Source organism: Hesperophylax consimilis, chromosome 14 (genome assembly GCF_061612785.1).
Source record: "Hesperophylax consimilis isolate HC1 chromosome 14, BYU_Hcon_1.0, whole genome shotgun sequence".
In the NCBI taxonomy this organism is placed as follows: Eukaryota; Metazoa; Arthropoda; class Insecta; order Trichoptera; family Limnephilidae; genus Hesperophylax; species Hesperophylax consimilis.
Genome location: NC_142849.1, coordinates 21,911,743 through 21,925,219, shown reverse-complemented (window position 1 = coordinate 21,925,219; position 13,477 = coordinate 21,911,743). Strand labels below are relative to the sequence as shown.

At 33.3% G+C, this 13,477-nt stretch overlaps 1 protein-coding gene across 2 annotated transcripts; it reads right to left on the bottom strand.

Moving 5' to 3' along the window:
- Window positions 1-1,399: 1,399 nt before the first annotated feature.
- LOC149418057 (uncharacterized) lies at window positions 1,400-7,470 on the bottom strand. Of its 2 annotated transcripts, none has more exons than XM_089639630.1 (2): window positions 6,414-7,470; window positions 1,400-5,095 (listed from the first exon to the last, which is right to left on the bottom strand). In XM_089639630.1, the coding sequence occupies exon 2, from the start codon at window positions 5,021-5,023 to the stop codon at window positions 1,517-1,519; it is 3,507 nt and encodes a 1,168-aa protein (XP_089495756.1). In that variant the 5' UTR covers window positions 5,024-5,095; window positions 6,414-7,470; the 3' UTR covers window positions 1,400-1,516. The 2 variants fall into 2 exon arrangements, with proteins under 2 accessions (XP_089495756.1, XP_089495757.1); XM_089639631.1 differs by having other exon boundaries at window positions 1,400-2,552.
- Between the last annotated feature and the right edge of the window lie 6,007 nt (window positions 7,471-13,477).

The following is a 13,477-nucleotide window of genomic DNA, read 5'->3' as shown; positions in this document are numbered from 1 at the left end:
ATGATTTAACTCCAGTTGTATAACCTGCATGTCCGGCTCTATGCGGGCGCAATTGGAGCAGTCCGCTTAGGGACACCCCTAACACATAGCCCTCGAAATTATTTTTCATGAAAACGACGCTACACAAAAATATAAATCATCAGAATATTATTGATTTCAGTACTACCTAGGCGTCTACTGGTTTTGACAAGGGGTTCCAAAATTTGACTGGCGCCGTTTGGCCGAGAGCCGGCCCTGCTGACCTATTATTAATTTAAATAAATCTACTTTGTGTATTGTGGTAATTTATTAAATAAATAATTATTATGTATGATATAGGTCACGGCCGGCCCTACGCAGGAGCAATTGGAGTAGTCCGCTTTAGGAGCGATTTTTACCAATTTATAACAAGTTTCTCTTTAACTCTTTAAGTTTCCCAAAAGTATGAATACTTGTATAATTTTGGATCCAGGTAGAAATTTAAACCCACTTGTTTCGCCAGAAATGTTTATTGCAGAAGAGGAAGAAAATTATAAATCAACCTATTTATTGACTTTTAGCAGGGGAGCATTTATGGCGACATCTATTGAAAAAACTATCAACTTATTTATTAACTTCAGTCCGTTGGAAAGGCAGAGACATCTATGCAAAGCCAACAAACTCCAATTTCTAACATAAACTCCCCCCGAAAAAAGGATTGGAGGTCATTTTTTCTGAAACAAACCCCAAAACATAAGAATAAAAATTAAGCAGCTAAATATCTATATATATGCCAAAATTAATTTGGAAGAAACAAAAATAGTAATTATTTACTATTACTGTTAATACAAAAAAAAAAATTGATTAACAATAAATATTTGAAATAATAGGTAACCTATTTCTAAGCATAAGTTTAAACATAAGACTACTCTAAAAACGAAATGACAATTTCAAACTAACTAAAATTATACAAATTAATTATGAGATTAAAATTATTACTTTCGTTCAAATCAAATTCATGCAATTCACTAAGCTATTCTATACTATAATTTAACAACTAAGATAATTCCAATAACCTTGTTCTAACAGAAATCATAACAATAATCAAACATAAAACAAATAATATAGACAACACAACATGGAGCGCTGGTTTCCTGGTCATCCTTCTTAAGGGTTTGTGTTTTTCTATAGTTCATTACCACATTTATAATTAGTTTCTTCAGATGTATTTGTGTAGTTTGAAATTACATATAGCCAGCAGGCTATCTCGGTTTATAAGTGTTCATTTTTAAAGTGTTTTTTTTTTTCTTGGTATATACGGATCTACAATCCTTTTTTTTATTTTGTACATTTTTTATCAAACTCGCAAGTTTTTATTGTTATCCACTTTTTTATGCACTGTTTTTACCTTTTATTTATTATTATTTCTTCCTTTTCTTCTTTTAATTTATTATTATTATTTTTTATTTTTATTTATGATAATACACAAAAATTTTATATTGTTTTTATCACGAAACTTTTTATATTGTTTTGCACAAAACCTTTTTTTATTTTGCGCTTACTCAGCGTCTGGTCCGTTGGGTGGGGGTGTCGACATTTTCAACTCCTCGTTGTCATCTATTGGCAACAGACAGATCTTTGATATGGCCCTCTGGATGATGCCTTTCGACGTGATGATGGTCGCCACGCGAACTCTTCCATCAGCGCCAGGATGAACGGCGCTCACACGTCCCAGCCTCCAGTAGCAAGAAGGGACGTTGTCCTCCTTTATTACGACCATGTCGCCAGACCGCATCTGCCTTTGATTCCTATTGGTCCATTTGCTTCTGGTTTGAAGTTCTGCTAAGTACTCCTTCCGCCACCTCGACCAGAAAAATTGTACAATCTGGATTAGTTTTTGGTAATTGTTTAATCGATTGAATGTGATATGTTCCAAATTTTGTTCTGGAATCGCCGCCAAACTAGTTCCTATTAGAAAGTGACCGGGAGTCAAGGGATTAAGGTCATAAGGATCATTTGATAAGGGAGACAGTGGCCTGGAGTTTAAGCAAGATTCAATTTGACACAACACCGTATTAATCTCTTCATAAGTTAATGAAGCGATACTGGTTATTCTTTTTAAGTGATGCTTAACTGACTTTATCCCAGCCTCCCAGAGCCCCCCAAAGTTCGGCGCACGAGCTGGTATAAATTGCCATTGTATTCCTAATGTGGATAAATAATTATCAATTTTATCATTAGACATATTTAAAAAATTATAAATTTCTCTTAGTTCATTATTAGCCGCTTTAAAATTGGTTGCATTGTCCGAGAACATTTTGCTTGGTCTACCACGACGCGAGATAAACCTTTTCAAAGAGTTTAAAAAACTCTCTGCGCTCAAGGACAGCACAGCTTCTAAGTGCACGGCTTTAGTGACCATGCATACGAATAAGCAAATATATGATTTAACGCTATGTGATTTTCTGTGAATACCCGACTTTATTAATATTGGTCCACAGTAGTCCACTCCTGTTATCTGAAATGGCCTACATTCAGTTATTCTTTCAGCTGGCAGGTCGGCCATCAACTGCTGTTCGGATTTGGGATTACATCTATAACAAATTATACATTTTTTTATTATTTTTTTTACAATATTCCTTCCCTTAATCGGCCAAAATTTCATTCTAATCAACGCCAATAATGACTGCGTTCCCGAGTGTAAGTTCAAGTAATGATAGTGTTTTACAATTAACTCTGTTAATTTATGATGCGAAGGTAACAAAATTGGGTGCTGCTGGCCTTCGGTTACCATTTTACCTTTGGAGAGCCTTCCCCCCACACGAATTAGATCCCTTTCAATAAAAGGATCTAATGACTTTAGTGCACTATTCCTAGGTATATTACTTCCATTATTTAAAGCTCGAATTTCGTCTCTGAAACAGTATGATTGCGCCCGAGATATTAATTTGTTTACTGAATTTTCCAACTCACTAACTGTCAATTTACTATAGCGGCGCTGCGAAGGGTTTCTACAATTAAAAATAAATCTATTAATGTATGCTGTTACTCTCTGTAATTTGGAAAAATTGGAATATCTATCAAAAATGTCCCAGTCCTGTTTCACAGCAGATAACAGTGCCGAGCTTGTTTTGATCTCTGGTGGATCAATACAAAATGAGTTGGAATTTGGCCAGCACGCTGAATCCAACGTCAGCCAATCTGGACCATGCCACCAAATGCTGGAAATTAATAACTGTGAAACGCCGATTCCTCTGGAAAGCACGTCTGCTGCATTGTCTTCTGACCGTACATGGTTCCATTGCTCCGGCTGACTGGTTTCCTGGATTTCCGCCACTCTATTAGCAACGAAAGTGTTCCATCTTACCGGCTGATCCCTGATCCAGCACAGTACTATTTGGGAATCACACCAGTATGTAGTAGGTATATCCGGAGTACATAGAGCATCTTTAATGTAATTCACTAGTCTTGTCAGTAATACGGCTCCACATAATTCTAACTTGGGTAGAGAAACACTTTTCAAAGGCGCTACCCGTGATTTGGACATTATCAAATTGGAGTACTTCTTACCCAATTTGTCAGTAGACACCATATAAACACAGGACGAATATGCCTTTTCTGAGGCGTCACAAAATCCATGTAGCTGTAAATTTACATGATCTTGACATATTATCTTTCTACCTATTCTTAAATTATTTAATTGAGGCAGTTCATTCACATATGCTTCCCATGTCTTCAACATATCATATGGAATAGGCTCATCCCATTGAAGCTTTGCCTGCCACAATTTTTGCATCAATAATTTAGCAATAACAGTAACAGGACCTATTAATCCTAACGGGTCAAATATGGACGCAATGCATGACAGTATTTGTCGTTTGCTATTAATTGGATTTTTTAATAACTTCACTGTGTATAGGAAATTATCCTGCTGATTGTTCCAAGACAGGCCTAATATTTTGTTGTCATTTGAATCTGTACTAATAATCATATCTGACATGTTTTCTTCCTTCGAACATAACGAGGGCAAATTCGACCGCCATTTCCTTAAGTTCATCCCAGCGGATGCCATGATGGATATTAGTTGTTCTTTAATTATTAAACAGTTTTCTTCAGTTTCATCTCCAGTAATTAAATCATCCACATAAAAATTATTCTTTATAATCTGACTGACCTTGTGGTTTGATGATATATTTTCATTTCCCAGCTGCTGGAGGCATCTAGTTGCCAAAAATGATGACGGCCCCAGACCGTAGGTAACGGTGTTAAGTCGATAATGCTGAATTTCCTCCTCCGGGAAATTTTTCCATACTATTCGCTGTAGATCTCTGTCTTCGGGTCGCACCAATATTTGCCTGTACATTTTCTCAATGTCGGCTGTTATCGCGTACTGGTGTTTTCTGAAACATATCAATTGTGCGGCTAAATCTTTCTGTAAAACAGGTCCTATCATGAGAGCATCGTTTAACGATATACCATTGGATGATTTTGCTGAACCGTCAAATACCACTCGAGTCTTAGTGGTAGTGCTCGATTCTTTCAATACTGCATGATGTGGCAAATAAAAATAACAATCTTCATTAGAAGGTGCTTCGCACTGGGTCATGTGACCCAAGTCTATATATTCCTGCATGAATTCTTTATATTTTTTCATCAGGTCAGGATTTGAAGAAAATTTCCTTTGCAAATTGCAAAGTCTTTTTTCCGCCATGGGCAGCGTTTCTCCCAACTGTTTAACACAGGGGCGCTGTGGTAAGCTTACCATGAAACGACCATTGTCATTCCTTTTATAAGTGTCCTTGAAAATCTCCTCGCACGCTCGCTCCTCATGGCTCCGGTGCTTCACCGGTTGGAATTCTTCTAATTTCCAGAAGTTTTCAATCTGTTTATGGATTATATTTAATGATAGTTGACAAGATTTTACTGGCCTTTTTATTTTTGTTGTGACGATGGGTCCTGACACCAGCCATCCGAATTCAGTTCTCTGTAATATGGGTCCTGAGTCTCCATTTCGAAGTTGATCTTGCTTCATAATTTCCCAAAAGATTTCCGCTCCGAGTAGCATATCTATGGAGCTTGTTTCATAGAAGGCAGGATCCGCTAACTGAAGACCATCAGGTATGTTGGCATCCTTTTTCTGTAAAGAAATTTGCGGCAGATGACTTGTTACTTCTTTCAAAACGAGACATTCTATGTCTCTTTCATACGGTGAATAGTTCGAGAAAATTCTTAAATTTATGCTATTTTTAATATTCAATATTTTGTTTTGGATTCCGGTAATCGGTATATTTGCCCTTTTGGGTTTTAATTGCAACCTTGTTGCAAATTCTTCTGTTATAAAATTGGACTGAGAACCACTATCCAATAAAACTCTAGCCTTAATCAAATTTCCGTTATTATTCAACACTTTAATAACGGCGGTAGATAACAAAACAAAACTATTAGATATTTTCGTAGAGTGATTTGTAACTAAAGGTTCATTATTTGATGTTGATGGTGAATCCTTATCCTGAGACTTCGAATTATCTGTTTCCTTTTTTAAATGCAACAAAGTATTGTGCGAGTTATTTTCGCATATACGACAATTGTATTTACTTTTACATTCTTTTAGCTTATGACCCAAGCACAAACATTTCAAACACGCATTTACTTGACGTATCTTTATAATTCTATCCTTAGTATTTAATATTAAAAATTTTTTACAATTATAAACCTTATGATCGCCTTTGCAAATAATACATTTTGCCATTTGAGGCGTTAAAGAAATCATAGCTTCTTTTCGGTATTTGAAAGGAAAAGTTTTATTTTGATTAAATTTTCCTTCAGTAATTCCAGCAAATTCTAAAATCTGAACTCGATCTGATAAATATTTTATAAACTCTTTATATGTGGGTAGATTTTCTTTTGTGGCAAATACTTCCCAATGATGTCGAGTTTCACTATCTAGTTTTCGCGACAATAAATATATTAACATGATATCCCAATTTTCGGTGGGTATATTTAACTTATTTAACGATTTTAAATGTAGTTCGGATTCATCGATAAGATTCCTTAATGCTACGGAATTTTCAAATTTTATTTCAGGCAATTTAAATAATGCTTCAACGTGCTTATGTATAATAATTTTTATATTTTGATAGCGAGAAGTTAACATCTCCCATGCAGTATGATAGTTCTCCTGGTTATTTGGAAGTGAGGTTAATAATTTAGCTGCGTCACCTTCGAGGCATGATCGCAGATAATACAATTTTTGAATAACTTCTAAAGATGGATTATTTTCAACTAAGGCAACAAAAGTATCCCGAAAATTCAACCAATTTTCGTAACTCCCATTGAATTTTGGCAACTCAAGTATAGGCAAACGTATGTTATGTGATGTTGTATTCTGAACTTTATTTAACAATTTATCTTTAGCCTTAGCAACAAGATTATAATATAAATTTTCAAATGCTTGCCTTTCTGTTTTGGTTAATTCTTCCGGCGAAATTGCTTCTATGTTATCTTGTAATGAGTCGAAAGTGTCTAAAATTGGTTCAAGTTTCTTCAATCTGACTTCAATTTCAGATTGCGACAAATTATCACCGTTTATATATTCATTGAACCTAGTTAATTTCGCCTTGCAAATTCCACGCTGGTTAATCAAAGTTTTGAGATCCATTTTTAAATATCAAGAAAGGAGGTATTCACAGAACGTATTGTCAAATGATAATCACTTGTAATCAATCACTACACGTGCACTGTCCTTGATCACAGAACTTTACTAATTAACCGATAAACAATGAATTTTATCTGAATTTTATAAATGCAACAGCTCGATGGCTGTCAAAAAGAAAACAATTTGACACTATTGTTATTCTCTCCACAATCTCCACCGCGCATGCGTCAGCTTGCTTCGCGGCTGGGTTGGTGTTTTTACCGACTCGCGGTAACTTTCGAAATTTAAACTAACGGATTTTCAAATATAACCGCTCGTAATAAATCTTTTAAGAAATTTAAAATACTTGCTTTGTATTCTAACTTCTTTTTATATTGTTGTAACAATTATTATTGCTTACTACAATTTCGATGATGGGTATGAAATCAATTCAAACAACACTTGGTAACAATCAGCCCGATTCAATTTTAAAACAAACAAAGAAATACGGCTGTGTAATAAATCATGCTCTCCTGCCTGGGAAAATAAGGTAGGTATATGGGATATGGTCACTTGCCCGTTTTTCTGAAGATCCCCTCTGATGTTGGATGTTGAAGATGGTTGCTGGTTCTTTTATCATCCGCGATTCAATCGATAATACGGATGCGGCACGAAGGTCCAATGTATAATTTTGGATCCAGGTAGAAATTTAAACCCACTTGTTTCGCCAGAAATGTTTATTGCAGAAGAGGAAGAAAATTATAAATCAACCTATTTATTGACTTTTAGCAGGGGAGCATTTATGGCGACATCTATTGAAAAAACTATCAACTTATTTATTAACTTCAGTCCGTTGGAAAGGCAGAGACATCTATGCAAAGCCAACAAACTCCAATTTCTAACAATGAAGTTTTTTTAAGATAATACCCATACATTTGTAAAGCCAACACGTTAATTATATGAAATTCCCTCGATAGAAGAAAATCGCAAAGTAAGCTCCGAAAATTATTCAAAACACCTTTTGTTCTGTTATTTAATATGTTATAAGCATGATAAAATTCACAGTGTATCTTTATGTTATGTGTCAAATGTTTTCACCATTTTCACTTAAGTGCTATCGTTTTTTTTTAATGAAAAAAAAAACTCCGACAGTAAATTCAAGCTTTGGACAAAGACACTACCAATACCATGCTATAAAAGTTTTCAACAGTGTAAAACTTGAAATTGAAATTGAGGAAAATAAAAATAAATTCTCTCACAAAATTACAAAATGGATTAAAGAACAAACAAGACAATATTACCAAAATGTCATAGCATAAAATAAAAATAAAACCTACATGTAACACACAAAACCAATATAAACACACATCACTTAAAAACACACAAGATTATTTTCAATGTTATTATTTTTTAATTTTAAATATATTATTATGTATTATGTATTTTTAATTTTAAATGTATTATTTTCTCTTTAAATGTATTATGTAGATTATATTTTCATATTATAAAATGAAGGCCTCAGCACGGGCAAGCCACCCAGTGAGGCCTACATTACTGCAGAACTTATAATGTAAAAAAATTTGTACCAAAAAAAAAAAATGTAAGCGCGTTCCCTCTAACATTCGTATTTATATATCTCCCTTTCAAACCATTTTGGAACGCTTAATACGGGGCCTTTAGATTTTTAATAGCGCAAGGTACCGTTTGTTTCAGGGTCGACCCTGACGTAGGTGAGTATTATTATATTACAGCACTTGTAGAGATCTGCCTGAATTAGAACACTAAATAATGTCTTTATTTAAATTTTAAAGCGACGCCATAAAGTTTTTTTATGCCGCCAAAATTGCGCACGGGTAATCCAATTAAAACCATTAGAGGAGTTTACCACGGTACAAATAAAACGTATTATTGTAGGTTTATCTACGGGTGAAAAAAGTTCATATATTATAACATACACCGTGTCCGGATACTTATGGTTTAAAGTTTAAACTTTCCAAAATATCTCATTCACAAACGCGTGAAATTCGTCTGAATGTTAACAAAATAATTCAGAATGGTACTAAACTTATTGCAGGATTTTTAGCAAACATGTATCTAAAGTTAAAGATATATTTACAATATCATCACGCATTACTGTTTATTTAAAAAATATTTACTCACGAAAACCGTGATAATCGCTTTATGTGTTATTTGTTTTTGGGGTGTTATGCCGTGTTGCGATAACTCCTTCTTTAGCCAACGTTGTCCAAAACGTTGGCTAAAGAAGAAGTTAGCGCAACACGGCATAACACCCCAAAAACAAATAACAAAAATATTTTTCGCCGTGAAAATATATTTGTGAAAATCGCTTGTTCGTTTTTCACTTATGATTAATTATTCGGTCGTAATGACTAAAAATAATCCTAGAGTGTTGAAAATTGTATTTATTTCTTTGTTATGAATCACTTTAAGTGAAAAAAAATACACATGTCGTGCTATAACAACTACTCTCATTTAACGATAATTTAGGTACGATTCCGAAGCATTTCTTGACAGGTACAAATTAAACTTCACTTATTTTTCATTTTAAGAATAATAATTTTATTGGCAAATTTTTTGATACATACATTTGAAAACATAAGACAGTTAAGTAACAAAAAAATCCCACAAAGGCGAAGCGTGGACATTATAAGTTATGAATTCAAAACAGTGGTGGTTAAATAAAATTTATTTAACCACCCTTTCATTATTCCTAAAATTCCTAGCATTCTGAAATAAGCGGAGAATTCAATAAAGATTATATTGATAAACAATACGTAACAGAATTTGTGTAAAATAAACATTCACGGGAACGACAAGACAGAATTTTAAATATATTGATATAGGTACAATACGTAACAGAATTTGTGTAAAATAAACATTCACGGGAACGACAATACAGCATTTTAAAAATATTTCTAAACTGAAAAATCTTGTTTTTATTTAGAGCACTGTATAGAGATGGAAGACATCTATTGAAAAACGGGGAAACGATTTGATGTGTAAAACGGTTAGCTCAGTGAGTATCACAGTTACGAAGATGCGGGAACTTTTGAAATATTTCCTAATTTTTAAAAATATATCTCTTCAAATTGGCTACATCTTGGCCAGCGCAAGCTCGGGGGTTTCGCAAATTGGTCAAAATGTGGCTTAATAAGCTTCAGTGGATAAAACATATGGTTTCTCAACAGCAGAACATTTTTTCTGAACCCCAATAAATTATCGACGATAATGTCTTAAAATAATAATAATTGATTTACAATATTATTTATGTACAATAAAGATTTAGGAAATTAGATAAAAAGAATTTCGCATTGTCAGACTATACTAGACTGAACGATTAGTCATAATAGACCCGATATAGTTTTACATGACAAAATTAAAAAAATAACTTATATCATTGATGTCGCTATTCCAAATTCCTGTAACATTCAAAAATCAGTTAATGAAAAAATAAGAAAATACACAGATTTAGGAAACGAAATAAAAAGAATTTGGCATTGTCAGAATATAAAAATATTACCATTCGTTATTTCGGCTACTGGCATTATACCTAGCTCTCTCATTAAAAATTTAGGCGTATTAGATCTATCAAAAAATTTATATATAAAAATGCAAAAATCAGTCTTTTTAAATACATGTAGAATAACGAAAGATTTTTTAAATATTTATGTTGAGGGATCAGTAGGATTTATAGGCCCTGTTAGGAGTTCTACCGAGCCGAACCCTCTGATATGAAAATATCTGAATTATTTTCCCATTTGATCTCTGGCGAGTTGACGTGTTGTTCTTGTATTGTTTTGTATTTATTTTGCTTATATAATGCACTTGCATAATGTTGATTGACTAGATGATCATTTGTGGAAAAGTGTGTGGAAGGGTTTAGTTTTTCCTATGGGGGAGATTTAACCCGGACATAAAATGAGAAGGAGAAGGTTCAATCCGTGCAAATCAACAACGTCTCAAGGGTTAAGACTCGTTTATATGTGAAGGTTTTGTAAATCTGAAAGTTCTACAAAGTCCATTTTAAATCAATTTTAAAATGAATATTTCCATCGAATTTATAAATTATAATAACTTACGTACCGAAACCAGACTTCTCAAACTATCCAATAGAAGAGTTCTAACTGATATATTATTTTGATTCAAAATTATCAAATCTCTCATTGACAGCCCTGAATTATTGGTCTTAATTTATATGAATGTACCTGCCAGACAAACTCAAAGCATAGACACTTTTAAATGTAACAATAACCTCAATACTAACTACTCTATGTATTCACCAATTCCACGAATTCATCACCTTGCAAACAAATATTGTAAGCTTATCGATATATTTGGTGTTAATAACTTTGTGAGTTTCAAAAGGCAACTAATTTTAGACCTATTTGCTAGTTATTAACTTGTATTATTTATTAGCTTTAAAAAAAGTCTTGCCTTCATACTTTGATTTACTTTACCATATTATTTTTTCTAATTACCTTGTGAGTAAATTATATTTAGCTATTTTATCCATGTAAATGTTACACTTACATACATATACTGTCAACTTACAATGTAAAAGCCCGATAGGGCGTTAATAAATAATAAATAAATAAATAATACTTACCCCCAGGATCATTTCCTATCAAACAAATAACTAGAGAGACGATCATATAAAATATATTTATACCTTTCGAATAAACACCGTTAGTAAGCTTTCAAAATCATCAATGATTCAGATTCATATTTGTTTATATTTGACAGATGTATATCTGTATAAAGTTTTAACAAAAGAAATACATATTTCTAATTTAGAATTATTTAAAAAAAAATTGTACCTCCTTTATCACTTAGTTCCCACAATTAGTTCGAATTATGAAAAATAAAAGTTAGTTAGACTTGAATAATATTACGCAGGAATATTTTACATCACGCAAAGTACCTATTCTGTTTCCCGTTTTTATCATATGTTTCTGAACACACTATATCTATCTGTACTGGGCAGTGCTATAAAAGTAATTATGGGATTAAATGGCTCTCCTCGATGAAACAATGAAAAAATACTTTTTTCTTTTATGTAAATAAGTTTGTTAATTGATATTAATGATCTGGGCAAAACTTTCGATGTATTTTTCAGGTCCATAAAATTTTTAAACACGTTCCCAAGTTCAATTCCACCAACACCGCCTGTAAAAGGCCCAGATACAGACATCCAAAATGGCCGCCAATTTTGTAAAACAATAGAAGGCCTATTTACGCACGTTTCTCTAGAGAAACTAATGTTATAGTTTGCTATAACAGAAAATCAATCGTATTGTATGTTGATTACGAATGTAATTATTGATACGATATGTTCTAACGAATCTAAGTTGATTTCATCACATTAGGTACCCACGCAGATGCAAAACTTACATGCAGCGTGATTCGTATAGACTTTAATAAAAATATATTAAAAAAATAATTGATGATTATTTCACAATAGGGAATTCTCGTGCATTTTTTAAATAATTTATTTCAATAAAGATAATTATTTTATTATGTGCCTCTTTTTTTTCTTTTTTTTTAAATGCATTTTCAATTTATGTAGTTGTTTTCTCTGAAAACGGTCATGCGCCATCTTGACAGCTACGTCACAAGTGCTACGTCACACCTTTGCCGCCGCCGCCGCCATCGGTTTGCAGGATCTACTCAGGCCGGTCAACCGCGACGTCATCGTTCGCCCTTGAACGCTTGATCAATCACCGGGCGTTCTTAGCTGCATTGAAATATTTCGTTCGCGCCTGTTTTTAAAGTCATTATAACTTTAATAAATGATTTTTGAAAATTATAAAAACTATGTATTCTTGTGTCTGGAGTGTTTCTACATATGAATAATTAATAATAAGTGATTTTTTGGTGTGAAGAGAATTCCCTATTCAGAGTTCCAAGCCAAAGCGTACTGGAATCGGTTATATAGTGAAAGGAACGAAGCAACTGCAAGCCTTCGTTTAGCGCCATTCGCGGTTGCTTCGTTCCTTTCCCATACTTTAAGGTTCAGCTCGGCAGTTCGGCTCGCGTATGTATACGATCATCAAATGTATTTTGGCGTGCCGAATATTTTTATTAAAATATTGAAGGTTATTAAAATACAGTTAATCAGAGTCTGACGATCTTCAGGACTGAATTGAAATGAGCAATCAATAATGACAAGGTATGTGCTCTAGAATATTTGAATACAGCGAACATATAAACTTGCTATCCCTTTCCCCTCGTTACAATGACCAGGTTTTAGTGAGATAAAGGACAACATGCATGCACAACGATATTAATTTTTTTAAATCATTAGGTTCATAGAAAACGTAACTATATATATATGGATATGTGCAGTGCATTTCAGCCATTATCCATATCCTATATATATTAGTAGCATACTTATTCCAATGAGTAAATGACATGAAAGTACACTACAAATTGTAGCAGAAAAATCAACAAAAATAAATCTAATAATAACGATGCAAACTTAAAATAATGAAAACTGAAATTATTATATATATATGTATATATATATATATGAACTGGAACCGATATGAATAGAACACGCTGTAATCTTCCCAAAAATATTATTTTACAGCCATAATTTATAATTGCTGTCCCTCTTCCGCTAGTGACAATAAGTAGGTGGAATAATATACCGATGCCCAAATATATTCAATGCCAAGCTTGTTTATTGGAGTCAACTCTAGTTGTGTTATCCATACGAATGTTTACTTGTAGAATCATCAACAATCATTGGAATATGAACCCTTGGAATAACTCGGTTCCATCTGACACAGTCGTGTCATGCGATAATGGATTTTAGAGAGGACTAGTTCATTACAACAAATCAAACCTTGCCAATCCAAAGGT

Excerpts from the sequence above, each read along its gene's own strand:
- LOC149418057 (XM_089639630.1), bottom strand. The coding sequence starts at position 5,023 with ATGCTACTCGGAGCGGAAATCTTTTGGGAAATTATGAAGCAAGATCAA.